The sequence below is a fragment of the Thermothielavioides terrestris genome, chromosome 5, assembly GCF_000226115.1.
Source record: "Thermothielavioides terrestris NRRL 8126 chromosome 5, complete sequence".
Taxonomy (NCBI): Eukaryota; Fungi; Ascomycota; class Sordariomycetes; order Sordariales; family Chaetomiaceae; genus Thermothielavioides; species Thermothielavioides terrestris.
Window position 1 is genome coordinate 2225830 of NC_016461.1, and position 27598 is coordinate 2253427.

A 27598-nucleotide genomic window follows, 5' to 3' on the forward strand; every position below is an offset into this window, starting at 1 on the left:
TCATCGCTCTTTCGGGCATCCTGCGACTGCTTTTGGGGGGATTACCACAAATACCCTCTTGGCGAAGGCTAGGCACCAATCCAGTGTGCGGAAGTAATCCGTGGTGGGCTGGCAGCGGTCTGTGCGCCGGCCGGTAGGAAGTGGCAGAGGGGTGCAGTTTCCCCCCATGCCGTGCAGGGCTTCGCTCGGCTCCAACGCCACCCCGCAACCCCTCCTACCACTATTGAAGTCGTAGCGTACAGTGCCGCACCACACGGTGACCAGTGAGCCCCCCAAACTGGGGATACACTACCAATCTCCAGCAAGCCCCCAATTTCGGTACGGTACCAATGTCAGGTGCACTCGCTGCACGTCCGAAAAGCGAGGAGCGGGATGCCACATCTCTCGGACGACATCGAAACCCGGTTTTGCGCTTCCTGTCCAAAGCGCCGCATTTCGTGGTAAGACTCGCGATCGAGAGATGAATTGGCCAGCTTCGCACCCCTTGTTTTGGCCCACGAGAAAGGAACTGCAAAGCGGCAAGGACCTTGGGGTTGGCTTTAGCAGGGAGAAGAATGGGGATAGTTAAGCGGGGTCACGCGGCTCTGGATGCTATTCTGGGAATTCGCGAGTTGAGTTCTCCGAACCAAGATACGAACCTCCGATATCGAGGGTGACGTGCAGCATGGTTACCGTCGATGCTTGGTCTGTGTCAACGGCAACGGAGCCCTCCGTGGCCGATGACGAGGAGGGAAGGATTTTCGAAAGGTACGGATACCAGCATTCCTTCACAGCACAGAGCTGCGCGGATTCATCGGGAGGTGGCCGAGGTTGGTGGCGCGCTTAACTAAAGCAGCCTGAGCTATAGCTTCAACTGGCAGGGATCTTGTCGGGAGGGGGCGCGATTGGTCTTGTCTTGTTTGGACCGACCTGGAGTGGTGCTCCTCCCCGCCAGGCCGGTGGCGCGAGGAAGAGGAATGCATCCACCTCCCCGCAACGAACACGCCGCTGGGCTACATGGTGCTGGAGCAAGGCGCGTACACCGACACGCTCACTTGGGAAAGGAACTTGGGCTGTTAAGGTTGAGGGGCTGTTTGTTCGCAGTCGGCCTCCCAAGCGGACAAGAGGGTGTGGCGGCGAATAGCGGGCCTGAGCAGACGGACGAGGCTTGCGCAAGGGCGCCGATGGAAGGAATACAATGGGCGCTATAGGCGCGGCCTCTGCTCTCATGTCATGTCATATCGCTCCCGTCTGCTCAGCAGTGTGGACGTACATAGGGTACATGCCGTATCTGGCAACGGCAGCGGGAGCTAAATTGCAATATAAGCACACACCATCTCCTGACTGCTTGTCGAGCCGCAGATGCCGTGTCGCGGAGCCAATGACAGTGCGGAGGGCATGCCATGTTACCGTGCCGGTGTGGAAGCTCGGACGACCTGGTAGGCACACATAGGCATACATAGTGCAGTAGACAGGGGGCTGTTGGGCTACACAGCGCATCGTCACCGGGGCCATCTGGAAGGTGAGGTCGTGATTGCGAGTGGCTTGTTGTGCTGCGTACTGTGTAAGACGACGAGACGGCCAAAGCAACAGGGGAAGCCCATGCCCTTCGGTTGCCTGATCATCGCTGGTCTGCAGCCATTTGACGGCCCCTAGGGAAGAGGTCAAGTAGGCAGATCAACGCTATGCACATCACCGATCTCGGCACGCGTTCCACGTTGCTCAGACCGCGCTGGAGCGGTTGTTAGCGTGCCTGCTCGGCGTGCCTTGCCCGCACGCTTCAGTAGCAACAGGTGGTGGGTGCCCGGACAAGGGCCGGCCTCGATTTGCCGGGTTGCAGCTTACCCCTACCGTAACCCCCGTAGCCCCACGGGCAGGAGCCCCGGGAACGGGATCGCTCCCGTCCTGGGAGAATGAGGAGCGCCGTGTGGTCCACACGCAGCACACAGACCGGAGATATTGTGTAGGAAGAAGATGTGTCTCGTGCGGTGCCATCGTGGCCGTGATCCGGGAAGAGCATGTTGACGTTAACCCGGTTCACGGAGCCGGATGTGCCGCGAGATTCAGTCCAGATTCCTGGCGGGCAACCCTCCACAGCTCGAGCGCGCTCTAGCAACTTGGTTCGTCTGATTGGCCTCCCACAGGTAACCACACCGTCGCTCAGGAGCAGCCGAGCGAGAGGCGGGATTGAATGTATCAGAACTGAAGGAAGGCCTGGGCCTGAGCCGTGCGCCAGTCCCCTCAGGCTCGAACGTGTCCAGCGCTGGTCTCGCTGCCTGTGTACTGTGAAGTCTGAGCACACGTCGCGCGTCGCGAAGACGTCTAAGGCCGGCCGTTACGGAGCCGATCCGCCGTGACGAAGCGGCAGAGAATCATTATGCAAGCGTGGCTGCGCTGTTGAGCTCTGACATCTGAACTTTGGCTCCAGCCTCCGTGGGTTGCGGCTGAGAGGACCCAAGGTTCCATTGTGCGAAGTCGAGGATTTCCGAGTGCAATCGGTGACCCCAACTCTGCGGGCAATCCGGAGGTAAAGTGTGCTGTGTGCAGATGCGTCGCGTACCAACCGAAGGCATACCCCGGTCCCCAGTCCCCGCTACAGCGCCCCCGGCAGGCTGGTGGGGTTGCAAGCCTCCCGCGGTGTGCCATCAACACAGTACCGCGCCCACAGGCGACACTGTTTCTAGGACGGATCGCAGCCAGTCAAACACACCCGCAGTTAGCCAAGAGCTCTTCTGCCCACATCCCCGAAGCGCTGGACAACCATCAGCAAATCTCTCTCCACTGCGCGATCTCACCTTCAACTCAATGCACTTGGCACCTCGACCGGGGCACAGTAGCACGGATACCAACGTCAGTTTCATCTCGTGGCAGACAGCTCTCCAGATAGTCCGGGGATACATAAGCAGCCGTGGCCCCCGCAGTCCATCCCGGCGGCCCAGCTCGTTGGTTCCTTGTCACCGTCTGACATCGCCTGCCATCATCCATCGCCTGCCATTGTCTGCCATTGTCTGCTTGCCATCGTCCACCTCACAGTTCACAAGACCCATACGGCCCTGCGCCAGCCCAAATCGTCTTGTCTTTCCAGACACCTCTCATCCTTCTCTCTGATCCCAGCCGCGCCCAACCCCGCCTCTCCGTCCCGCCAAGCACGCTGTCCCGCCGCGTTTCGAGCTGTCGCCTGTCGACCGGTCGGTCCTTCGCTCCCGCCCCGGCCCGGCGAGAGCCGCACGAGACCAGCTGACGACTCGCCTCCGAAACGCAACCGGCGCGGTCCCGAGGGACTCGACCGCAACTATAACATGCATCAACCACCGTACCCCACGAGCCAGGCGCAGGGTCTGCCTGCCGACATGCACTCCCACCCTCACGCGTCACCTTATCCCACGCACCAGCTGCATCAGCTGCCGTCAATGCCCCCGCCGGGCACGGCGTACCAAGACAGCGTTCCGATGGCCGGACCCGGAGCGCTGCAGCCAGGGGAGCCCGCCGACAGTGCCCAACCGGCCTCGTCCCAGCCGCAAGACCGTGCCCCGCTCACGCCGGAACAGAAGCGGCAGCAAGAGATAAACCTCAAGCCGTACTCGTCCGAAGACGACCAGGGGCGTGTCTACTCGTAAGTTCGTTCCTCCTCGGCGCGGCCCGCCTGCGCCTTGGTTACTTCAGGCGGGTCGCGCATGCACGTCGCGTACCGTTGCTCCGGGCCAACTGGGTAAAGGCTAATCCAATGTCCGGCAGCCTTGATGTTGTGCAACAGCCACAACGTGCCCGCATGTGTGGTTTCGGTGACAAGGTACGCTTGCCTTGTGGACGTTGCTCCGGTGTCATCGGGCGTCGTGGCGGCTCACAGCCAGGCAGGACCGCCGTCCCATCACCCCGCCGCCGTGCGTGAGGCTCATCATCAGAGACGCAAAGACCGGCAAGGAGATTGATTGCAAGTAAGTCGCACCCGGCCCTCGACCGAGTGGGTTGCGCCGATCCCGAAACTGACCGGCCACCCTTCACCCCGCCCAAAGTGAGATCGAGCATGCCATGTACGTCCTCAACGTCGACCTGTGGTCAGAGGACGCCCTAAAGGAAGTGAACCTTGTCCGACACACCACGGCGACGCCCTCAATATCGTCAACGTCTCCGGCGTCGTATGCGCAGATTGAACAGAGCGCGCCAACATATTCTCACATGATGCCTTCCAGCCGGGATCTGGGGTACCCCCAGCAGATGGCCTACCCTCCCCCGGGCCAGGTTGTTAGCCCTTATGGCATGCAGCAACAATATGCGCAAGGTGAGCCCTCGCATCTGCGTGCATCGAGCCCCTTCTTGGCTTCCCTGCAGGAACCCCGGCATTTTCGTGGCTGACCCAGAACCGCAAAGCAGGATTTGTCTCGCCTAATGGAACCAGCTACCAACCCCCCAACCAGTACTACCCCCAGGATCTCCGACCCGAGTTGCAGGGCCTTAACCAGCTCGTGACCTCGCCCTACGGTCCGCCACGCGTCTACGACCCCCAGTTCGGCGGCATGCCTCATCGCATGTCCCTCAGCGGCAACCCGCCGTCCGGCATGTTTACCCGGAATCTCATCGGGAGCCTAGCTGCCAGCGCTTTCCGTCTCCAGGATCCCCAGGATAAAATTGGCATCTGGTTCATCCTTCAGGATCTCAGCGTCCGCACCGAGGGCTGCTTCCGGTAAGCCTCCGCCCGTCGCCCTTCTCTAGTTCAAAGCTCTGGATGGGGTGTGGTTGGGTTAACTCGCAACGCCCCAGACTCCGGTTCTCCTTCGTGAATGTTGGCGCTCCTGGCCAGTCAGGCTCTGGCGCGATCAACGTCGGCAAGGCTCCCGTCTTAGCCTCGGTTTTCAGCGACGTCTTCCAAGTTTACTCGGCCAAGAAGTTCCCCGGCGTTTGCGAAAGCACTCCGTTGAGCAAATGCTTTGCCAGCCAGGGCATCAAGATACCCATCCGCAAAGACAACCCGAACAAGAATTCGAATCAAGACGACGACGACTACGACTAGGTTCTCTTCACGGGCTCTAGAGACTTCCGACTTCCTCGTTCGGTCTACTCAGAGTGGCAGGGATGCCACCTGGGGCCATCCGGCCGTCGCGGACAAGGAAGAACGCGTGTTCCATACCCCTTAATGGTTCCATTAGACAGGCGGCATCGAGGATTTCCTAACCAGGCTTTACGTTTGTCTCACCTGGTTCTCTCACCTTCAGTCTGTTCTCCGGATGTGCGGGCTATAGACGGGTACGGAACGTGATCATGGAGCATGTCCGACACCGGCTGGCTGGTGGTTATCTGCTGACGAAAATCTATTCTCGCGTGTTTTGTTCCGAGATGATCGGCGGTTGAAGATATCATGATTCAGGGTCGGGGAGTGATACCATCGCCTCGGCGAGACGGGCACAGAAGAACAGAAATCGGCCAGGTTGCCCATCCGCTGGGTTGTACCTGCACCCTTCCCCCTCCCCCGCCCCCTCCACTTTTTTTATGCGATGTATGCACGTCATGTTTCAAGAGATCACGAATGCCAGAACACTAGAAGGATTGGGTCTGTAGATTGGGTACACAGTTCGCGCTGTCTAGATTGGTTCCAGGTTTGTGGTGGCATTCAGTATTCCGTACAATGGAAGTCAGATACTTCATGCCAGTTGTACCGGACAACGCTTCTTTCCCGTCTGCTTACTCCCATAGCTCCACCACCGCAGTCAGTCGACGAATCCCACAGTTATACTACCTCAGCACCCGGAACGTCGCACTGGGAACCCGCCTCCGACGTCGAGGCTGACACTACATTAGTGCCGAACAGCCCGGCCAAAGAAAGCACTCGGTCCATCCCGCCGGCGGCATGACATGCAGGAGAGGTGGTTTGCTTTGCAGCTCGTCCCAACCCGATCCAATCCCACCTTGAGTCTGAGAGGCACCGAGCGCATGAGCCCGGTACTGTCTGTACATGTACAGTACCCCATCTTGTTTGCCTGTGTACAACCATACAGACAAGACCGAAAGCGGCCGCAGAAGTGCCTTTTCTGGGACTCCGTGGCGCGGTACCACTAGCGCCCAGTCTACAGTTGTCTTTTTTTCAACCATTTGACGGCTACTCTGTTGCGATGAGGAAAGTCGATCAGATTCGGCGGATGGCCGGCCATCAACCAACTCGAATACCCCTCACTTAAATCCCGGTGAGCCTCACCCGAGTCGAGACGAGGTAGGCTGCGGGATTAGGGGCGAGACGGGACGACCGTAACTAGGGTGGTTCCTTGCTGCGGTTCTCTCGGTTGTCTAGGAACGCGACTCATCGCGGCGGAACAGAGCGATTTTCCCGTGTTGCTCATCGTTTGGTAGCTCTCGTGAGAAACTGTGCTCTCCAAGACAGGCACAAACTCGGAGAAGGGGCAAATGAAGGAGGAAGTCTGTCCCTGCAAAGACTCGACTTGTCCGAAAGAGGAAATCCCGAATTACACTTTACTGTAGACAGCAGCAAGGGAGTGGGACTGTCCGAGAAGCAGATGCACCTTTCTCATCTAACGTGAGGAATCCGTATGCCGGAGTACGTAACGGACATCTGAGTTCAGATGGGCTGACTTGAGGCCAACGAACAACAATGGCTGTTCTTGCTCCCAATCCAAAACGGGCTTCAGGCTGGTCAATTTGCCAGTGAAGACAGACTCAACGGGCACACGGTCTGCCCCTGCCTCACCGCCATCTTCACGAAAAAAAAAAAAAAAAAAAAAAAAAAAAAAAAAAAAAAAAAAAAAAAAAAAAAAAACCTACCTGCTTCTGGAGTAGAGAAATTATTGCCAAAGCAACACGGCGCCATCTGCCTTGTGCATCGCTGGGCAAGGTCAGGCGGGTGCCACCCCCTCCCTGGCCTCTCACCAAGAATGAGGGGCAAGGAGGGGCAGGCAGGCAGGCACTGCCGGAAAGGGGCGCCCAGGTGATGTCAAGCTGCACACCTGGGCAAGACCCTGCGGACAGCCTCAGATCTAGGCACCCCTGTTCTCGCCGTCGACCGCCTGAGGGCCGGGAAACGTGGGCTGCAGAAAATTTCCGGGACCCGTGTGATCAAATTTGTTCCCCTGCAGTGCGTTCCATTACCCAGGGAAATTCAGGCTGCATCCATAGAAACAAGCTCTCCTTTAAAGTGCCTGGTAGCGCAGCTTGGAAGCGTTTGCGTGGCGAGGATCCCTCTTAATAGCCTTCGGCGTCAGCTGAGCATCAGGTACCTAAGGTACCCGACCCTCGTTACAGCCCAGCCGGGTGCCAACAGCGCGGCTTGTCGACATCAGCACCGACCTACACGACATACCCTCCCACAGCAAGAGCGCACGTCTCATCGATTGCGAACTTGATAGGAAGAACAAAAGCACCGCTCGTTCCCACATCAGTTCGGACCACCCCTCCCTTCCCCCACCGCGAATCGGAAGGAAATTGCCCAACTTACCCCTCCAACGGGGACAACGACAACAACAACAAGACAACAAAACGCAAATCGCAACATGTCGCACCTCCAATCCTCCGGCCGCGGCGGCGCCGGCAACATCGTCGACAGCTCCAAAGCGCCGCAGCTGCAGCCCTCCGACCTGCAGACGCCGACTCTCAAGACCTCGAGGGTGACCACGGGCCGGGGCGGGACGGGCAATTTCGCCGCGGGGCTGGACGCCGAGGAGAAGCGCCGCCGCCAGGACGTCGAGCCGTATGTCTGAACAGCATGCCCCTCCCCGATTTTTTTTCTTCTCCCCTCTGCTCTTCCCCTCCACCCATCAAAAACTACAAAACGGAAAGTGAAAGAAGAAAAAGTACTAATCCCTCTTCCCTGTCCCCAGCGTCGTCCGCCGCCTCAGCCACGGCGCCGTAACGCACATCGGCCGCGGCGGCACCGGCAACGCGGTCAAGGCCGGCGCTGCGGCCGAAGAGACGCCCTCGCCCAAGGCGTCGCCGGCGCTGGCGCCCACGACGGCCGGGCTGGGCCTGGTCAAGGTGCTGAGTCACGGCGGCGGAAGCGGCGCGGAGAGCGAGCGCAGGGAGAAGGAGAAGGAAAAGGAGAAGGGGAGGGATAAGGGGAAAGAGAAGGGGAAAGAGAAGGGGAAAGAGAAGGGGAAGGAGAAGGAGGGTGAGAGGCAACGACCTGGGAGCGGTGCTAGCGCTGGCAGCGCTGGTGGGAGTGGTGAGGAGGATGAGGATGTGGCCGTGCCGGCGCGAAAGCCGGAAGAGGTGCAGATCGGGTGGGCTGAGAAGGGGAGGAATTTCCTGTTCGGAAAGAAGTGAAAAAAAGAAAGAGTTCTGGGAAACGGTCTTTGGCGAGGGTCTGGGACATTGGTATTCGGTAGTGTCAGTTTTGGGGTCGGGTGGGTTGGTGTTTGTGGGTTTGCTCTGGCGGCTACTCATACCCCGGCATTGGCGTTGAAAAGCATGGTTGGGTTTTGGTTGTTGATTCATGGCATAGTACGCAACGGAGTTCTTATGGGCGAAGCTATGAGGGTGTTACATGCGAATTTCTCAAGGGATCCGGTGAGAGTTGTTAAGCTCTGCAGGGCTTGCGTGGTGAAATCACGACTGTGGTGATCTCACGCGCGGAAGGCCAATAAGGCCAACCTGAACAATTACCACCCACAGCCGCCGCCTGCGCGTTGCCCACCCCCTCCGACCCGCGCCTGCAGACCCCCTGAAATGGTGTCATCCCGGTCAGGAAAAGCATTCCAGCCCCTGACTCACCAACTCAGCAGGCTTACCCTGTCGACACTAAGCAACGAACAACCACCACCATCACCACAAGAACAAAATCAACACACCCCTTTCCCGTGACACGCAACACATCACCGCCCGTCCCTAACTACCTATCACCGCCATCAACAATGCCCCCAACACAACCCAAAGTAACCCTCCTCGACACCCCCACCCCGCCCCCACACCTCCTCGCCCGCCTGCAGTCCCACCTGCCCTACTCCCTCCCCGTCCTCCGCCGCCTGCAGTTCGCCCGCAACTTCCCCGGCGGCAGCACCCGGCACACCCACATCCTCTACGCCGCGCCCCGAACTGCATGCGGCGAGGAGGAGGAGGCAGAGGCGGAGGAAGAGGAGCTCTCGACGCAGCGCGTCGACGGTAACAGCTCCGTCAGCCGCGATGCTACCGGCAAGCGGGCAGGCCAAGCGCAAGCCCAAGCGCGAGAAGCGCCGTTCGCGGCCGCCTACGTCGACCTGTCGCGCGGGCCCGAGACGCAGGTCTGGCTGTACTGCTCGGCGCTCGAGGACGGGGACGACGGGAGCGGCGGCAGTAGCGGCCGCCAGCGCGGGTTGGCGGTGGAGACGGAGGAGCAGGGCGAGGGAATCGAGCTGGTGCTTGCGCTGCTGCGGCGGGTCAGGGGTATTGCGCTTGCTGATGCCGATGCTGATGCTGATGCTGATGCTGAGGCAAAGGCGCCAGGCCATGGCAACAACGGTGTCGTCAGCAAGGGGGAGGTGGAGGAAATGGGAGGAGAAGAGGGAACGGGGAGGAGAGGGACGATGACGAAGGTCCTCGTGGGCTCGCTGCACGAGACGGTGCGGCAGGGCTTGCTTGCGCGCGGGGTGGCGATGGAGAAGTCGCCGAGTATCCCGGCCGAGCTGGAATGGGAGTATTGTGGCAAGTGGCTGTTTCGGGTGGAGGATTTGCCTGCTGCGTCCGCTGAGGTGCTGCCGCAGGGGATGCGGTGGGACAGGGTGCGGAAGGAGGATGTTGCGCTGGTGCTGGAGCGGACGAGTATCAAGCGGCGGGAGTGAGTATTTCTCTTTAGTGAATGGGATATTGGAGAGAGAACGGGGCTGAGCAGGCGCGGTTGTGGCAGGGCAACGCTGTTGATGCTCCCGAGTATGTGTGTCAGACTCAAGGATGGAACTCCGGTTGCCTGGGCGTTTATGGGTGAGTCGGGGAGCATCCGGATGACTGTTACTGGCTGCTTGAGACTGACAGGAACACCAGGGCTTGACGGGACCATCATCACGCTACATGTTGAGGTATGTATTGGAGCATCTGCCTTGACACTAGACTCCTTGGCTTATACGGACTCCAGGAAGCATATCGTCGCATGGGCCTTGCAAAAGCGTTGGGCTGCAGGCTGATGCGCGAATACCTCCATGAGTACGGGAACGACGGCTGGGGGGCGGCCGATGTGTTCGTCGAGAATTCCGGGAGCCAGGCATTTTGCCGAAGCATTGGCGGCAAGCTCAGCTGGACTCTGTCTTGGTAAGATGGGCGACATCAAAGTCGAGGATCTCGCTGACTGGCTTCAGGGCAATACTGCATCTCAGCAGCGTTGGAGATCCTATGTGAGTGGTTGGATTGGAGATCCGCGGTACCATACATTCCGCTCTCGGATAATAATACACATGCTGAGCTGAGCAGAATGTCGTGACATTCCGAACTCAACATTGCGTTTCACTGCTATTGGCCATCCGTCTTGGTCAGGCGGTGGATCTCCTGAAAGAAGAATTTTAAGTCGTCCGGGTTGACGAATGGCGTGATCCCTGTGACCCGTTAGTGTGGTGGCACGGTTGAAAGCGCGATGGGAAACGCACCATGCCCGAGGTTCACAATCCAGCCCTTCTTCCGATCCGGCCAGCCAAAGCCCTTTACCATCTCAGCCACGGCCTCGGTGATGGCAGCATGCGAGCCGTACAGAACGCCGGGGTCAGCGTTTCCCTGGAGAACGACTGGCCGGTCGCCAACGACCTTGACAGCATCGGCCGGATCGTGGAGCCAGTCCAGACTGACAACGTTGTATCCCATGTCGCACGCAGCGTCGAGCGCATACCATGCGCCTTTGGGGAACACGACCATGGGAACGGGTTCCAAACCCATCTGCTTCAGCCTGGCGGGGAGGTGCTGGGCAATGTAAGCCAGATAAGGCTGTGAGAATTTCTTGAATGAAGAGGGCGACAGCTCGCCGGCCCACGAGTCGAATACTTGGATGATCTGGCACGCATCAATCAGCATAAGATCTAGGGAGAATGAGGGTCGCTTAATGCTCGTACATACCTGGGCGCCGGCCTTGACCTGGAGAGCGAGGTACTCAACACAAAGCTCCGAGATCTTTTGCAGAAGGGCCTTGGTCTCCTCGGGATACTTATAAATCCATGTCTTCGATTCCTTAAACAGTTTGGTCCCCCCACCCTCAACCATATAGCAGAACAAAGTCCACGGCGCCCCGCAGAAGCCGAACAGGGGCACCCGACCCTGCAGCTTCTTCCTCGTCAGGGTGATAGCCTTGTAGACATAGTCGAGCTCCGTTGCCACGTCGACGGTGCGCTGCATCAGCGCGGCGTACTGTCCGTCGTCTGGGCTGCGCAGCGGATTGGGGAAGTGGGGGCCCTTCTTGTCGACCATTTCCACGAGCATTCCCATGGCCTGGGGGATCACGAGGATGTCCGAGAAGATGATGGCGGCATCAACGAGGCCGGCATAGCGTTCAATTGGTTGCAATGTCAGCGTGGATGCGACCTCCGGGTCCCTGCAGCACTCGAAGAAGTCGCGGGATCCCTTGGCTTCGTGGTATTCGGGCAGGTAGCGGCCAGCTGCACCGGGTGTCAGCGGCGTGTTGCACATGAGGGCAGCGAGGACGCCGGGCTGTGCTCCTCACCCTGCCGCATCACCCAGATGGGCGGCCGTTCGACCGCTTGGCCTGCAGTTGCCATGTCAGCAAACGTTTTTTGAACCAAGGATATCTACAAATCAAAACGAAATTTAAAATAAGAAAAAGAAAAGAAAGAAAGAAGAAAAAGTCAGCGTTCACTTACCCCATGCGGCCCTCAACAGGAGGTCGTTCTGGAGCGGTGGGAATGAGTGCTCTTCCATGGTTCAGGTAGGTGGACTTGTTCCGGGCTCGGTCTCGAGGTGGAAGGTCCCCCGCCAAGATGGAAGCCAATTCAATTGATGTTGAGGGAGGGTAAGCGAGGGGCACCTGACAGCCGACATCCGGCTCACCTTCCAGGCTAGGTAGTGTGCCGCGCCACACCTGCAAGGTACCTTAACCCCTGCCAATTCCACTGGTTGGGTGGGTTAGCTAAGCATCAGCCACATCAGCCGCACACGATCGCTTGAAGCTTCATCAAAGCTGCCGAAGCGAGCAGGGCTCGGTTTTTTCCAGCGCAACTCATTCGCGACGTCGACGTCAGCGGCCCGATTGGCCCCGACAGACTGCGATTGCGGTCATATCGAAGGCAGCTCCATCCACAAGACGGGCAAAGAGAGGGAGAGCATCAAACGCGCCTATTTTCTGGATGGAGCTGGCACCGAGCCGAGATCCCTCCTCCGTCGCGCAGCAACGACGACAACGACGACAACGACAACGACGGCTATGACGGGAATGACCCCCCCGGCCTCGCAGTGCCGCCGCGCCCTTCAACGCCAAATTACGCCGGTGCGAGATGCCGTGTGGATTACGGACGGCGTGCTTGCGAGCGCGTTCCACCGCTACTGGTGCGTTTCCAGGACCTGGAGGAGGAGCGGCAGCAATGTGCCCGGCCCGCTCGAGAGCCAGCGCCGGCTCGGGCGCCGCCGCATGGGGGTCGCCGGCATGTGGTACTGTCCGCCAACGCCGCCGTCCTGGGCTTTCCCGGTGCCCCTGAACCTGACGCAATGGACCTGGAGCCCGCCGTCCCCGAACCGCGTCGTGGCACACAGCCTCCCGCCGCCAACCGACCCCATGGCCGTCCAGCTCACGTCTGTACTGCGTGGACTGTGGCGGCGGCCGGCGCCTCAAGAGGCTGCTGATGAGCCACCAGCGGCGTTCGCGGACGATGCAGTGCCTCATTTCAGTTCGCCGCCTATCCCCCCGACTTCAACCGCCCGGTCCTTCGCCGTCGACATGGACACTTTCCGATGGGCCGCCACGCATGCCGATGACGCGACTCTTGCCTTGAACACCAAGAAAATCTGCCGCAAGCTCCGCCAACTCATTGCTCTCGGCGATGTTTCGCCCGAACATGTTCTTTCCCTGTCGGCCGAGATTTGGGCGGCTTTGGACGAAAGGCTAAAGGGGTCGCCCCTGGGTCATCGGCTGTCCTTGTCATTGTGCAAAGCTATCCTCAACGGCTTAGCAGCTTCCAGGGTCTTCTCTCCGGAGTTTCTGGATGCGCGATTCTGGACCAAGCTCCTCTCCGTGATGGCTGAACTTCCTGCCGGCGACGCGCTCTGCAGCCTTTTAGTGAGGGCCGTCACGGTGATGCCGGCTGCCCACCGCACCCTCGTTTCTGAGCCTATTCTCTCTATCCTCGGCCGCATTTTTTCTGCCTGGAGCCGCCCCCAACGCCGCCCTGACAATGCCACAATTACGCAGTTGTTGGAGCTAGACCTTTTCGCCAAACCTGGCAACATCCAGAAACAGCTGGGTACCTTGCCTTCCCATCTACGTCAGGCCAGAGCAATATCCAGAGCACTTGAGATCTTGAGCTCTGGCGGGCGGGATGACTTCCTTTTAGCCGCTCACCGCCTCGCCCTCAGCACAGAGGCTGCGCTGCCGAAGGGTCGATGTGCCCTGCGGTACAGCTGGCTGTATGCACTCGCCCATATGCCTGGCGTCGGCCAAGATTTTTTGTTCGGCGCTGTCACCGCATTTTCGGCCCCCTCGCTGCAGGTAGTCAGACCCTTGAGCCACGTTGAGCTCTGCTCGCTGCTATGGACGCAATGGGCGAGTCAAGGGTACCTGGACTCCTCGAAGCGCGCCACCTATGCGCGATACCAACGATGGTCCCGGGACCGTGAACAGCAGCATATGCGTGAAGCTGCGGTGCTGGGTTCGCTCTTTCTGGCTCTCCCTGTCGGAAAGTCCAATCGCCTGGGGAACGTGCTCCATCACAGTGCCTGGGAGCTCTTGACCAGGTTGAAGCGCAAGGACGAGGTGATGCAGTCACTGGAATGCATTGCGCAAACCACAGAATTGCCAGTCCACATACTCGAGAAGCTCGCATCCACGTCCGGGGACCACAACATTGCGGTCCAGCTCCGTGACCTATGGATGCGCTCGAGCAAGCCTCAGGACGGTCGGCGAACTTGGAACCCCAAGGTTTTCGAACAGTACGTAGATGACATCGTCATGGATCCGAACATGCCTCCAAAAACGATATGGCGCGTCCTGGACGTCAACCGCTTTGAGACACGGCTCGGGTCGAGGAGCCTCGCCTGGAAGATGCGCCGCCACCGCGGCACATTTGGCGCGTGCAGAGCAGCAATCGCAGAGAAGGCGATCAAGGCGTTCAGCCGTGCGCACCACCTGTCGAAGCGATCGGCCTTCCGCCACGTCTCACAGGCATACTTCTTCATCCGCGAGGTCCGCGGGAGCGTGCCGCAGTCCGTCATCCTCGCCCTCTATCGCCTCGTCACCAGAGACCTGTGGGAAGAGAAGCCCGGGGTGACGAAGCGGCTCCTGTGGTTTCTGAGCGTGGTCGAGAAGCACCACGGCCTGGAGGTTGCGTGGTCGTGTCGCCTGGCGCTCAGGCGCTGGCGAGCGAAGCTGCAGTGGGTTTCGCAACACAGGGGCCACGTTCCAGTCCGCCGGCGTGAGTCGCAGGGTACCGCAGCCGGCAACGCCGAATGAGGCTAGGCATGCAGAGGGGGGTAACGCGGGAGGTTGAGAGTCAACCTGGAATCCTTGACCACCACAGCTTGGACGTGGTTCCATCATGTTGGGTACTGCGCCATCACCTTGGATGTTGTCGCTTCAAATATCAGATAATCAAATCCCACAAATCACGTCCCGCCATCTGCTCTGCTTCCTTTGGGGTGCCAACTGCTGGGTTGTCCCCTCCAAAACAGCCGTTCAAGCGCAAATGTTGCGTGTTACATACACCTCGCGCAACATTTAGGATGCAGCGTCGCACAAAATGAGCGAGAACAAAAAGATCTGCCAAACCGTTTCAAGCCACGCAGAGCGGCGCCGAGAGTTGGCCGGGCCGAATGCTCTGTCAAACTAGACTCCAACAAGGCAGTTCGAGCCAGCCATGCCTACCGTGTATGAGAACCGCGGGCTCCATCTCGGGCAACACCACAGCCGTCTGGTCATCATCACTGTGCGAACTAGCACTAGGTAGCTAACCACCTTGCCCGCCCATCATCGATGCCCCGCTACCTAGGCACCTACCTACCAGAGTTCCTCCTGACTGCCCTTTTCCTGAACTCTCGCCCACACGGCCGGCCACGCCAACCTTAACGTTGTCTGTCGCTGTGGTGTCACACAGAGAGGGTGGCGGCTTGAGAGGGTGGTGGGGGGGCCTGTCGCGTTCCACAGCAGCTGGCGAGCGACGAGGTTTTTGAGGGTTTGGACTAGGTTGAGTTTGGGGGGGAAGCGGGAGCACTTGGGAAGGGGAGGGGTTCTCTGTAGGACGGATGGAACAGACGGTGATTTCCTCTTGGAGAAGCCTGCCCGTTGCCTACAAGTAGTGCCCGTTGCTTACAAGTAGGAGTAGCTCTCTGCTTATCGCCTACTCGCGCGGTAAGGTCATGCAACTGACGCCCCTCTGTGTACTCCGCAAGCTGCGCTCAACCCAGAATGCACGTTGTCGGATGTGGCGCAATGGAGAGAGCGGGAGAAGGTTAAGTTGATGCGCAGTGGTGGCGACGCGCAAAAACTGGCGCCGCCGGGGAATCGGAAGGCGGTTCCTGCGTCGTCTTTTCCCGTCCGCCATGCACTAGTTCCTGGCGCTTGTAGTGTTCTCGTGTCATTCCTCATGTCTGTCTTGGAATACAGATCATGGAACGGCTGGCTGCCTCCCCGGCGGGGGCGGAAGCGGAAGACAAGGGGAAGAAGAGAAGGGGGCAGTGTCTCAGTCTCACTCCTGCTCAGAGCACAGCTCGATCTCCCTGGTGGACCTAATCTCGATGCTGCAGCGACCCTCCGGCCCGATCAATCAATATCACTGATGGGACGACATGATGTGAGCGCGCGACACGCCAATCAGGCAGCTCGCAGCAATCTGAATCCCTCCCCATCCGTTGCGGACGAGGGGCATGCGTGAGGGGGCGATTGGACAATGGACCGCGAGAACGAAAGAAAAAGGGAAACTGTACGGAGCTATGTCTTAGTCCTGCCTCTCGCCAGTGATCACTGGTCAGGCGATGCAGAGAACTTGCCTGCCCTCCGAACGAACCTGCGCTTGCAAAGCCCGGCTCGGCGCCATGGCGTTCTCGGCGGATCTGCGTTTCGTAACGGTCAACGGCAAGGGATACCTTACCCGCAGATGGGAGCCAAGCTTTGGGGACCCACAAAACCCCCCTGCAATCCGATTAAACTCGCCTGATCGCCGCCGCTAACTTAAGTTGGAAATGAAGGGTGCGGAAAGCGGGGGTGTGGGACGGAGAGACCCAAACAATCGAGGAAGAAAGCCGGACAAGGCATCCAGGATGAAGTGAACGCATCTCGGGCGTGTTTTTTCACCAAGGTGGTTACCTACACACCTTGTACACAACTGTACGGAGCCGTGTAGGTAGTCATTTTGCCCTTCTTCGGGCCGAGCTCTCGCAACACCCATGCTGCTTGGTGCGGCTGCTAGTTTGCTCGTGGAGACGTACCGTGTGAAAACGCAGGCATCAGCCATCTCGGAACTGTCTCTGACCGTCCGGCAGCGAGTGAGAGCCAAGCACCCGGGTGGACTACGGCGCTGGCGGGGGTCAGGCTTTGCGCAGAGCAAGACATCTGGACACTGCCATGGGCTGCATACAAGGAATCGGTCGGAGATGGTTGGGTGGAGCGGGATGCAGCTCAGCTGCATACAAACACCCGCGGCTGGAACGGGTGGAAAGAACGGGCTCGGGGATGGGAATAAGCATGGCTTAACGGCTGCGAGCCTGCAATCCGACCATCCCAACTGCGGGTTGGGTCCGGCTCCTGAAGATGGTCCCAGCAAGATGGAAAGCGCTCTGAGAGGTCCCAGGTTGACCCCTTCCCATCGCACCTTCCTCCAACCAGGGCTGGTAGAGGCTGCAGCCTGAATCGGAAGCGAGTCACAACCGAGGCAGGCCTCGCCCGGGAATCGAGAACATTTTCTGCAGCCCGGGACAACCTGTGTCGGTCATGTAGTTGCCGCACCAAGGAGTTCCGTCTCTGAGCCTTGACTACTACAGTAGATGGGAAGGTACCTACCTGCAGATGGGACATGCAGGCCCGAACGCGGCTCTTTCCGCCACAGCATCTCTCTGCCCACGCACCCATGCAAACATCCAGGTTCTTGAGAACACCAGCGTCATACACGGTGCAGCCAACGGGCACAGGGGGGAATTTACTGACCTAGCACAGTAACGAAGTAAGGTACCTATGTACCTCGCTAGGTACCGACGGCGTTAGGCACCTACCTGCCGGACGAGGGGAACGGGGGATCCAGGGCCTCTACAGTACGGAACAACCTTCGGCTGCCTCGTGCTCCTATTGTGGAATAAGGCCCGAAGCCTTCGTGATGCCGTGCCATACGTCCGCCAAAGATGACGGGACCTGCCAGCTTCTCGAACAAGCAAAGATGAGGTCGAAGGGCGAGGGGCAAGGGGCGAGGGGACCTGAGAGAAGACAACGCTTGCGCAGGAAGGGAGAAGCATCGTGGACGTTGCAACTCCAACAGAGATTTGGCCTAACTATGTGATGCCGAGGTTTCGGTCGAGTTCCGGTCCACGTTCAAGTTCCAGCGACCAGCGACGGGCCGTCTCGAGGGGAGAGGGGAGCGACGTCGGCACCGCACCCCCCACACCGAAGCAGCCTCGCCTGCATAGGACGGTCACCTACAGTGTGTGTGTGTGGTAGGTACATCCAAACTACCTGGTACTGCGTATACGCGCAGCGACTCCAAGCACCCTCCTGGAACTCAATCTATTTAAGTCGGAAGCTCGATCCCTGCCTCCGCCATCCCGGCCCGACCCCGTCCCCTGCTGCCTGCATTATCTTTATCTCTGTCTCTCTGTCCTCCTTCCCACCTTCTCTCGCCGCGCTTGGAGTCACGATCGAACGAAACGCGAGATTCATTACGCACTTCAACCTCGTTATTATACCCTGACTCGAACGCATAGGCAGTAACAACCACACCGTCGCAAACTCGGACACGCTCGCCTCCTCGACTCGTCCCGGTCTCCCTGCAGCCCCTCATTTGCTTCTCGCTGCTGCCTTGACTTGACCATCTGCGGATCTGGCCTACCAGCGGCCGTCCTTGGTCCATCTCCTCGCAGCTCTCTCTTCCCAGCCCCCCCGAACTCCCTAGCAATGGGCACTAATCACCACCTCCCGGATGTCATGGCCTCCAACTACTGGCCGCATCCCCCGCACCCGCCATCGCTCCAAGAGCAGGGCGACTACGCGCTCCCTCCGCCGCATCAGACCGTTCAGATGCTACCCTGTCCCAGCGGCCCTCACGGTTCTGCTGGGATTGGCGCCCCTGCACCGCCGCCGGGGATGCGAAGACCCAGCGTACCCGGAACAGCCACCACGTCTACACCCGGCTTCGATTCGATTGAAGCCACTCTACGAGGCGTCGGAGGAGGAGCAGGACCAGAGGGACCGGTAGGGAGCGGGCTGGCAGGCAGCGGAGGAGGAGGCGGAGAGGGAGAAGGAGAACGCACAGGCAGATCTCATCAGGGGGAAGAAGAGCCTATTATCTTGGGGCCCGCTGCCGTCCGTCCAACCTCCCCGAAACCCATCCGCCGCCGGATGCGCATGATCACGTCGTGTCTTGAGTGCCGACGCCGCAAGCTCAAGTGCGAGAAGAAGCAGCCATGTCACAACTGTAAAAGATTTCTGAGGGAGTGCGTTTACCTGGGCCCTAATCTCGACGAGGCCAGCCAGCAGCGCTTGACCGAGATCAAGGAGCAGGTCGGGTCGCTAGAGAGGCAACTCGAGCGGGACGTAGCCAAGGGAGCTACTTCCCGCTGCAGCAGTAGCCCCGGCCGCCGTGGCGACGGCGCCCGCGCGCACCAGCAGAGGTTCCTGGCCGACGACGTCGAGGCCGAGCTCGGCGACGCGCGCGACCTGCAGATCACCCCGATGGTGGCTCTCGACCTCACGTACGACGACTACTCCGACGGCAACGGCGCCGACGACCTCATTGACTTGGGAATTCGCGTCGGCAAGATGCGGATTACGGAGCGCATTGGCGGCCTGAACAGGCCGCGCATTGCGGAAGAGGTATGTAGGGCGCGAGCACAGCATGATGAACGTCGTCCTCCGTTGAGCTTAACTGACCACGGGCGCTGATGCACAGATACAAGCTGGACTTGCCGATGCCCACGGCCACTTGTTCGGCGCTCCGAGCGCATTCGGCTGCGACGGGTCGCCCGATGCTCCCGACCTCCCAGATTTTCTCAAGCCCGGCGAATCGTATCTTCCACCCACCAGCGGACTCTTCTTTGGCCAGTCTTCGCAGTCGCCGGAGTTCTTGAGCTTCCTGCCGGCAGAGGCGTTTGGTCACAAATTGACCCAGCGCTACTTCGAGGCCGTCCACCCCATCGCCCGATGCGTCCACTGGCCGTCCTTCAAGGGATTGTACGACTCTTTTTGGGACGACGTGAATCACGGTATCGAGCCTCGCCCCTCGGTACAGGCAGTTGTGTTTGCTGCCTGGTTCAGCGCCGCGGTTGGCGCAGACGACGCCTTCTGCCGGGATCAGGAGTGCAATAAGTCCCAGCTGGTGCTCCACATGAAGATAGGTACCGAGACGGCGCTGAGCAAGGCTAAGTTCCTGAGCACGACCAGGTTCGAGACTCTGCAGGCCTTCATCATGTACTTGGTCAGTGCAGCGAGAGAGAAACAACGAGACTTTCCTCCCTCCAGCTCTCAGGCAGGCTGACACAGGCACTAGCTCCCCCTCTGCCGGGACGAGGTGTCCAGAGCACACTCGGTGCTTGTCGGAGCCGCCGTCAGGATTGCCGAGTGCATGGGGCTTCACCGTGACGGCTCGGCATATGGTCTGACCCCGCTGGAGACACAGGTCCGACGGTTGGTCTGGCACCAACTGTGCTTCCTCGACATCCGCACGTGCGAGGCCCAGGGGCCGAAACCCGCCATACGGCGCGAGGACTACGATACCAAGATGCCCGTAAACTGTGAGGAGGATGAGTTGACGGCGCAGACCGTGGCTCTACCAACGCCGGCCGACAAGTGGACGTCCATGCTCCTGCCGATCATTCGGTTCGAGATCAACGAGATGATGCGCACCATCTGGACGGACCGGCGCAAGCTGGAGATGCGGCGGACGACGCTGACGGCCATGCTCTCCAAGGTCGAAAACTTCCGCAAGCACATGTTCGAGCGGTTCAGCCGGTGGCTCAACGACCGCGTGCCGATACAGAAGTACGCCAAGCTGGTCATGCAGCTGCTGACCTACCGGCTCCACGTCATGGTCCTGCACCCGTTTCACTCTAACACGGCGAACCCGCTGCCCGACAGACTGAACGGCTTGCTGGTTATGAGCGGGATCGAGATCATCGAGATCGCGATCCGTCTCGAGTCGAACCCCATGTTTCGAGACTGGGCCTGGTACCTCGGCGCCTACCAGCAATACCAGATTGCTCTGCTCCTGGCGACCGAGATCTACTACCGGCCGAATCACCGGCCGGAGCGGATATGGCCCTGCCTCGACTGGGTCTTCCAACTCGACCCCAACGCGCCGCGGGAGCAGAAGATCCTGCAGATCCTGACCGAGATCATGAGCAAGACGAGCCTCTACATGGGTTTGCGCAGGGTCCGCGCGCCGACGGCAGTCAGCCGCGCCGTGCCTGGCAAGCAGGCTGTCAAGGAATCTCCGCCGCCGCCGTCGGCGCCGCCGGAACCGCTGTCTCTCCTGGCGCAATCTCAGGGGCCGCCGCCCCGGTTTCCCCAACAGCCTGCTCCTCCTCACCCGACGAGCGTGGGCCTCATGCCGGGGCTCAAGACCGAGTCCCTGATGTGCCCTCCCGGCATGCCAACGACCGCGCCACCGCTACCACCACCGCCTGTCCCGGGATCGATCAACGCTCTCGTGCCCCCTTCTCCTTCCCTCCCTCACCACCCGTCCACACTGCCCATGGGCATGATGATGCCGCACCCATCACTTCCGCTCCCACTCTCAGCAGCGCCACAAACACACCCGCACCCGCACCCTCATTCTCACCAACTCCAACACCAACTCCAACTCCAGCATCAGCATCAGCACCAGCATCAGCAGGTATCCTTCCCGCCGCCCCAGCCACCCCAACCATCCCAACCGCCAATGGTCTTCGCCGGCGTGACCAACGGCGAGGCGCTCTGGAGCCTCCCGCCGCGCCACAACAACGGGCCCGGCAGCCCAGAGAACAGCAGTGACGGCGGCAGCGTCGCGGGCCAGCAGCGGCGGTTCGGGGACGGGAGCAGCGACGGGGGCGGGAACGGGGCCAGCTTGGTCGGGCAGGCCGTCGGTAGCGGTAGCGGGAGCAGTGGCGGTAGCAGTGCTGGTGGGGGTGGTAATGGCAATGGTAGTGGTAATGGTAATGGGGGTGCGGGCGCGGGTGGTGGAAATGGAAATGGAAATGGCGGGGTGGGAGCGGCGACAGTGGCGTCGGTGACGACGCAGGGGATGAGTGTTGTGGATGGTATCGACTGGGTGAGTTCCCATTATTTTTTCTCTTTAGCCATTGATTGACAATGCCTCGATGGTCTCTTGGCTGTTCTGTTCGTTTTTCTCTTCGACGATATCAACGGAGGTTGGGGACGGGGCTCAGATGGCCGGGCAAGCAACATATCGACTGATTGACTGACTGGTTTTCGAGGATACGATCAATATGCTGTTCACGACGGATCCGCAGACGGGCCAGCTGAGCTTCAAGTCGTTTGTCGATACCACGATGGACCCGTCGGGGCAGTGGTAGTAGGTTCGGGACAGTGGTAGTAGATTCGCTTCAACGTCCGGGGGAAGCGGTAATAATGGCGATGCCTAGATGATGGGGTGATTTCTGGATTACATGGGCTAAGGACGAGGAGAGCCAGTGCTCGTAATTCTCATATGTTGCTGGGTCTCTGGCCAGCGGGGTAGGATATAGGACTTCGTGTAATCGGAAGAGCTGTTGAATATGACTGCTCTACTCTGCTGTTTTGCTGCATTGGAATAACCGTCATCCATAGGAAACATCGTAGTAATGCTGAGGCTGGCCAACCATGAATACTTTGGTATTAGTATTTCTAAGGTAGTGACGGCATTCCAGGCTTCAGACGCCCGATGCTCTCATGCTCTACCCCCAACTCCAAATCTCCATAGCATATGCCCAAGATAACGAACTCTACTAATGTTATTCCCAGCCTCTATGTCCCATGTCCAAGACTTCCTTGAACACACCCTCCTTGTTTGTACACGGCCGGTGAGGCAGCATTCTTCACTCACAGGCGGATGCCACTCTCCCACCAATGGCGCCCGCTGTACCATCGCAGCCCATACTCGCCGTCCCACCGCCACCACGACTCGCCAGGCGGCCCGAACCCCATTGCCCGCAGCGGCGACACAGGGACCGGCTCAAAAAGCCACAGGCCGGCCCGGCTCATGTCGTCGATCAGGCCCCAGCAGGTGAGGTGCAGCCACAGGACGACAAACGCCAGATTCCCCGCCCTGCGCAGCCACCGGGGCGTCACGCCCGGCACCAGGATCCCTCCCCGCCTCAGCAGCGCGCACGCGCCGCCCTGCAGCAGCACGCCGACGGCCTGCAGCCCGAAGAAGGCCACGGGCGTCCACACCACCGCCCTGCCGCGCGCCGCCACGCCCGTGTACCCGCCCGCGGCGTGCAGCAGCCCGCTGAGCAGGAAGGCGAGTAGCAGCTCGGCCGCCTTGGCCAGCGGGCCACGGGGGGCTGTCTTCTTCACCTTTCCCGCAGTGCCCCCTTTCACTTTCCCGTCTTCTTCCTGCAGCTGCAGCAGCAACTCTTTCTCACACCCACCACCACCGCAAGCACAACCCCCATACGAGCTCCTCCTTCCCCCCTTACCCATCCTCCCATCCCAGCTCCTCCTCCTCCTCTCCTTCCGCCCGTGCTCCCACCCAAAACGCCCCAAAACCCACCGCGCCGGCGCGACAAACCCCTCGCGAAACAGCTGATGCCACCACCCGCCCCAGAACCCGGCCAGGCCGCGGTCGAGCACGCAGATGCCAAACCCGCCAAACAGCGCCGGGTGCCGCCACAGCTCCACCGCTGTCGTCGTGCTCGTGGTCGTGGACGTGGTGGTTGGCAGCAGCGCCGGCAGGAGAAACACGGTCGCGAGCTGCAGCACGGCCGGGTACAGATGCAGGCCGGCGAGGATGCCGGCCAGCGCGGCGAGGTTGCGCAGCAGCGGGATGGTGAAGCGCGGGCAGGGCAGGGCGGTTAGGAACGGTGGTAGCGCTGTGGCGGCGGCTGTAGTGGTGGTAGTGGTGGTGGCGATGGTGGATGGGTACTCGCCGTCGGCGGCCGGGCCGAAGACGAAGTAAGGATCCCTGCGCATGACAATGGTGAGGAGGTCGATGGTGAGGGAGGACAGGGCGAGGTGGAGGAGGCGGGAGCGCAGGAAGGCGCGGTAGGTGGGGCTGCGCGGGGTGCCGGTGCGGGAGGCGAGGGGGGTCAGGTCGAGGCGGGCTAGGTGGAGGGAGGAGGAGGAAGGCTGGTTGTGCAGGGCGCAGGCGTGGGGGGGAGGAGGGTGCGGGATGGAGGGCACGGCAAAGGTCCAGCCTGCGCCGCGGAACGAGGTGAGCAGGTCGGCGGTCCAGCCGAGGCGGGTGAGGAAGGGTGCCGTGGCCGGGAACGGCTGCCAGATGTACTCGCAGTGCTGCAGCGCGGCGGCGACGCTCTCGTCTAGGGGTGCCATGACCGTTGGCTTCTTCTCCGTTCCGTTGGAGACGCCATTCTCGTTCTGCCTCCGCGTCCGCGGCCGGCGCTCCACCCTCGCTGCATCCCACTGCGGACGGGTGAAGATGAGCAGCCGCAGCGCCCAGATGGTCCCCCACACGGCGATGAGTCCCGTAGCGTACGCCACGGCCTCGTTCGCGGCCGAGGTCGTCTGCAGGAGACGGACGTTGAGGAAGACCACGGCGGCGGCAACAGGCCAGCGCATGCGGTACAGCCATGGCCGGGTTGTGTGCGGGATGCTGAGGTACACCAGCGGGAGGAAGAAGCTGCCGACGAAGGACCAGGGAAAGACCAGCGGCCTGAGCTCGCCGGCGGCGACTGCGGCGTGGAAGGCTGCGCGGTACTGCCGCTGGTGATGCGCGCCGAGGTTGAAGTGCCCGTGGTCGAATCCGGGTCCGAGGCCGGCTCCGGAAGCGGGGGCAGCCATCCCACTTGCCAACTTAATTGACTCTAGTATTTTTCCAAGAAGGGAAGGAATGATCCGACCAAAGGTGTAAGTCGACCACAAAACCTCGGACGAAACGCAACAGATAAAAGGGAATAGGCAGCAACTGCCTGCAGCGCTTGTACGCTGCGGACTAAATGCTTATTGACAGTAAGATAACCTGGCAAACAAAGCAAACGAGATAAAAAAATTTCTCCGAATTCTCAGCTGGTGGCTGCGAAGCGGAACTTGCCGATGTGGTCTCTCAGCCTGCTGATCTCGCTGGAATTCCGTGAGATGACCGCTGGCACGGAATAAGGGCCTGGTCAATTAATTGCATAGCCACTGTTCGTTATTTATGCCCAAAACCACCACTTCCCCCTCGTTCATCTGCACGCTTTTGCCACGTCTCTTGTCTGAATGAGCCACAGCCAAGTTAACCCGATCCACAAGTAGCAGCCTGACTCAGGCGGGAACTTTGACGCCTGCTTTTTGCCGGACAATTTACTCCTCGCGACGCCACTCCGGCACGACCACATCGCCCACCCGCACCGTCGGGAACTGCGCCTCCGCCGTCAATCCCGGCCCGCCGCCTTGATCAGCCACGCTATTATGGTAGCACATGTGCACCCCAAAGAACACCTTGCCATCAAACCTCCGCGTCTTGGACAGCGTCACGAACGGCTCCTCGCTCTTCTCCGCCGTCTCCTGGTCGATGCAGACCATGTGGCACCGCCTGCACGCGCCGAGCATCTCGAACCCGTGCTGCTGCCGGCCGATTCGGACGCCCGACCACGAGTCTTCGGCGTACGGAGGCAGACCCTCGGGGTGACCTGGATCCGGCCCAATGACGATGTTGGCGCGGAAGACGGCGGGTGAGACTTTTCTGGCGGAGTCGGCTTGAGCGGCTTGGATATCTTGGTTGAGCGCGTCGACGCTGGGCAGCGTAATGGCGAGGATGGGACTCTCGTTGGAGAGAAGGATGCGTCGCGAGACGACTCGTTCCGTGTCCGAGTCTGGCGGGGAGGGTGGGAAGGAGCCTGGAAGAAGGCTTCCCCGGGATGGATGGGGAAGCGACACTTGATGTTTCTGGAGGTGAGCTTTGGAGTGTCTCATGCTTTTGCCCTGGCCGCCGGGTGGGAAACGGGCGAGCAGGCAGGGCACACCGAGCACGTCGGAGAAGAAGCCATTGATCTCCGATAATGAGTAGGTCCGCACCTCCACTTCCTCGCCACACACCCGGGACGTTCTCGAGCGGGCAACTGGGGAGTGGAAGAGCGAAGGATTCTTGGAGAGCGGTATGCTGACTTCTTGAGGGAGATGAGCGGGAACCTCGCCTGCGAATCTGACCCGCAATTCCCCGCGCTCAAAGTCAAGCCGCGGCCGGATGAGAGCCATCTTGGGATGCCGTTTCTGGTTCAATGCCTGGCCGGTACCTTGGTGTACCAAGCACCATTCCCTGTCCCACGCGAGCCCCTCGGGCCTGACCTCCCAGTCCACATCAGGAGGAATTTGAAAGCTGCCGCAGCTCTTGATTGGGTAGATGGATATGCTGTGAACATAAAGACGCGGTGTACTTTGAGGCTGTGGCATCGGTTTTGACATCCTCGATGCTGGCGAGACATCCCGATAGAACTCGGCGACGAAGTTCACAAAACTGTCCACGTCCGAGATCGTGCTCATGGCGCCAAGACTAACCCGGATCACACCAGTGGGCTTCCCAGCCATGATGTCGTTCTCGGTCCCGCATCGAAATCCAGAGCTAAAGTTCTGCTTCATTTCCCACGGCTCAAGGCCCAGGGCCGAGGCGATGCCGCCAGGATTGCAAACGCCGCCGGTGCGGATGTGGAACCCTTTTAACACAGCGAGCTTCTCAACCTCGGTCAAGCTAACCCAAGCGCCAAGGCTGTTGCGGATGTTGAAGGCGATTACGGGGCCACTTGCGGCGCTCATTTCAGTCCCATCGGCGTGCGCAGAGTAGAGAGCACAGACCGGTTCGCCGTTTCCGTGTCTCAATGACTGAAGCCCTCGATAGAGCCTTCTGAGCAGAAAGGAGGTATGGGCCGCAATGTCACGCATCGAGCCAAAGAGTTGCTTGTGCACATCCAAGGCCGCGTCGAGGGCTATGATGTTGTGGATAGGAAGCGTTCCATCCTCGAGACGCTCGTGGAGAAACTGGCGCTTGGGAGCGTGCCACTGCTCCTTCAAGCAGACCACCATATCAACGGTTCCTCCACCAAAATACCTCCTCGACTCGAACACGTCTTCTGCTTCCCGCCTGACAAGCAAGGCGCCCAAGTCCGGGAAGCCAAAGATCTTGTAAAAGCTGAGCACGGTGAAGTCCGGGGCTGCGTCCGCGCGGCTGAGGTCGAGTGGGGATGAGCAGACCAGCGCCGCTGCGTCCAACAGCGTGTACGTCCTCCTCGACCCACAACGGAGCCTCTCTGCCCAGCTCAAGGGATATCGTCGCCCGTCCATATTGGATTGCGCAGGATATGCAAAAAGAACAGGGCGGCCCTCGCTGTTATCCTGGAATGGACAACGCCCCGCGAGCCACGCCTCAACCTGCGGATTGTCGAGGCAAAGGCTATTTCGAGCCTCCTCCCTGACACCAACGAGACTCGTGTGGCTTGCTTGATGGTATCCGTAGTCGAACCCGTCGGGAGACGCCCTCAGGGCATCAGCGACCAGCTTGATGCCAGCCGTAGCGTTCGCCACGAAGACGAGATCAAACTCGGCCGGGTCCGCATTGAAGAAGCGCAGCACGCGCAACCGGATGTCTTCTATCCGTGCTGTGGATCGCTGGGAAGAGGCCGAGGCCGAATGCGGATTCCCAAACAAGTTGGACGCCATGTCCCTGGCGAACCGCTCCATCAGGGATTTGGCGTAGATCGTCGTCCCCGCATGGTCGAGGTAGACAGACCCTGTGGGTGAATGAGTAAGCACCCAAGTTCAGGGAAGGATGGCATCATTCGTAAGGTTATAGGGCCGGGCAAAATTACCATTCAGCATGGGATACTCGACGTCTCGAAAGTCTTCGACGCGAGCGTTGTAGCCCGCTTCGCTGGTCGACGCCGCCATGGCCACGCTCACTCACTGCTATCGTCGAGCCCAAACCTCAGGTGATAAGAGCTCGGTTCTCGACATCTGGGAACTGAGTCCCAAGGTACCGAGACATAAGCTCGGCTTGCGCATTATTATTCTTGAAGTTGAACGACGGCGGTGGCGCTGCGAGGTCGCCCCATCGACCCAAAGATAAGGTACGCATCCGCCAGAGATACGGCTGCCGTCGGCCAGCGCCTTGTTCGCGGCGGTCGGAGTTCGCCTCCTTCCACTTGCAAGCAATGCGGGGAATGTGGGGCATCTCGTCCACTGCCG

General features: G+C 60.1%; 8 protein-coding genes across 8 annotated transcripts; 5 read left to right on the forward strand and 3 right to left on the reverse strand.

The window, feature by feature from the left end:
• Positions 1-3428: 3428 nt before the first annotated feature.
• Positions 3429-4987, forward strand: THITE_45297 (uncharacterized protein; the record flags this gene model as incomplete). Its single annotated transcript, XM_003656688.1, has 4 exons — positions 3429-3592; positions 3993-4258; positions 4348-4660; positions 4738-4987. The coding sequence occupies 4 exons, from the start codon at positions 3429-3431 to the stop codon at positions 4985-4987; spliced, it is 993 nt and encodes a 330-aa protein (XP_003656736.1).
• A 2333-nt stretch (positions 4988-7320) lies between these two features.
• THITE_2121811 (uncharacterized protein) lies at positions 7321-7711 on the forward strand. Its single transcript, XM_003656689.1, has one exon. The coding sequence runs from the start codon at positions 7473-7475 to the stop codon at positions 7677-7679; it is 207 nt and encodes a 68-aa protein (XP_003656737.1). The 5' UTR covers positions 7321-7472; the 3' UTR covers positions 7680-7711.
• Positions 7712-8828: 1117 nt separating this feature from the next.
• On the forward strand, positions 8829-10198 carry THITE_114899 (uncharacterized protein; the record flags this gene model as incomplete). The annotated part of the gene is made up of 4 exons (XM_003656690.1): positions 8829-9727; positions 9833-9870; positions 9922-9965; positions 10022-10198. The coding sequence occupies 4 exons, from the start codon at positions 8829-8831 to the stop codon at positions 10196-10198; spliced, it is 1158 nt and encodes a 385-aa protein (XP_003656738.1).
• THITE_2121815 (uncharacterized protein) lies at positions 10171-11876 on the reverse strand. Its single transcript, XM_003656691.1, has 5 exons — positions 11745-11876; positions 11588-11629; positions 10987-11522; positions 10527-10923; positions 10171-10475 (listed from the first exon to the last, which is right to left on the reverse strand). Exons 1-5 carry the CDS (start codon positions 11800-11802, stop codon positions 10393-10395), a joined length of 1116 nt encoding a protein of 371 aa, XP_003656739.1. The 5' UTR covers positions 11803-11876; the 3' UTR covers positions 10171-10392.
• A 437-nt stretch (positions 11877-12313) lies between these two features.
• THITE_122778 (uncharacterized protein) lies at positions 12314-14918 on the forward strand (the record flags this gene model as incomplete). The annotated part of the gene is made up of 3 exons (XM_003656692.1): positions 12314-12987; positions 13147-14467; positions 14811-14918. 3 exons carry the CDS (start codon positions 12314-12316, stop codon positions 14916-14918), a joined length of 2103 nt encoding a protein of 700 aa, XP_003656740.1.
• Positions 14919-18598: 3680 nt separating this feature from the next.
• On the forward strand, positions 18599-21768 carry THITE_19726 (uncharacterized protein; the record flags this gene model as incomplete). The annotated part of the gene is made up of 5 exons (XM_003656693.1): positions 18599-19102; positions 19179-19703; positions 19905-20933; positions 21105-21344; positions 21700-21768. Coding segments are annotated over 5 exons (2367 nt in total), but the record flags the coding sequence as incomplete, so codon positions are not given.
• Positions 21769-22303: 535 nt separating this feature from the next.
• THITE_2056559 (uncharacterized protein) lies at positions 22304-24223 on the reverse strand (the record flags this gene model as incomplete). Its single annotated transcript, XM_003656694.1, has 2 exons — positions 22304-22771; positions 22973-24223. The coding sequence occupies 2 exons, from the start codon at positions 24221-24223 to the stop codon at positions 22304-22306; spliced, it is 1719 nt and encodes a 572-aa protein (XP_003656742.1).
• Positions 24224-24484: 261 nt separating this feature from the next.
• Positions 24485-27171, reverse strand: THITE_2121818 (uncharacterized protein). The gene has a single exon (XM_003656695.1). It carries the CDS (start codon positions 27092-27094, stop codon positions 24725-24727), a length of 2370 nt encoding a protein of 789 aa, XP_003656743.1. The 5' UTR covers positions 27095-27171; the 3' UTR covers positions 24485-24724.
• Positions 27172-27598: the final 427 nt, after the last annotated feature.

What these genes read in the sequence shown, in the direction of transcription:
- THITE_2121811 (XM_003656689.1), top strand. Translation starts at nt 7,473, where the DNA reads ATGTCGCACCTCCAATCCTCCGGCCGCGGCGGCGCCGGCAACATCGTC.
- THITE_2121815 (XM_003656691.1), bottom strand. Translation starts at nt 11,802, where the DNA reads ATGGAAGAGCACTCATTCCCACCGCTCCAGAACGACCTCCTGTTGAGG. An exon ending in CCTGTTGAGGGCCGCATGGG is followed by an intron (nt 11,630 to 11,744) that starts GTAAGTGAACGC and finishes TGGCAACTGCAG; the next exon opens with GCCAAGCGGTCGAACGGCCG. An exon ending in GATTGTGAACCTCGGGCATG is followed by an intron (nt 10,476 to 10,526) that starts GTGCGTTTCCCA and finishes AACGGGTCACAG; the next exon opens with GGATCACGCCATTCGTCAAC.
- THITE_2121818 (XM_003656695.1), bottom strand. Translation starts at nt 27,094, where the DNA reads ATGGAGCGGTTCGCCAGGGACATGGCGTCCAACTTGTTTGGGAATCCG.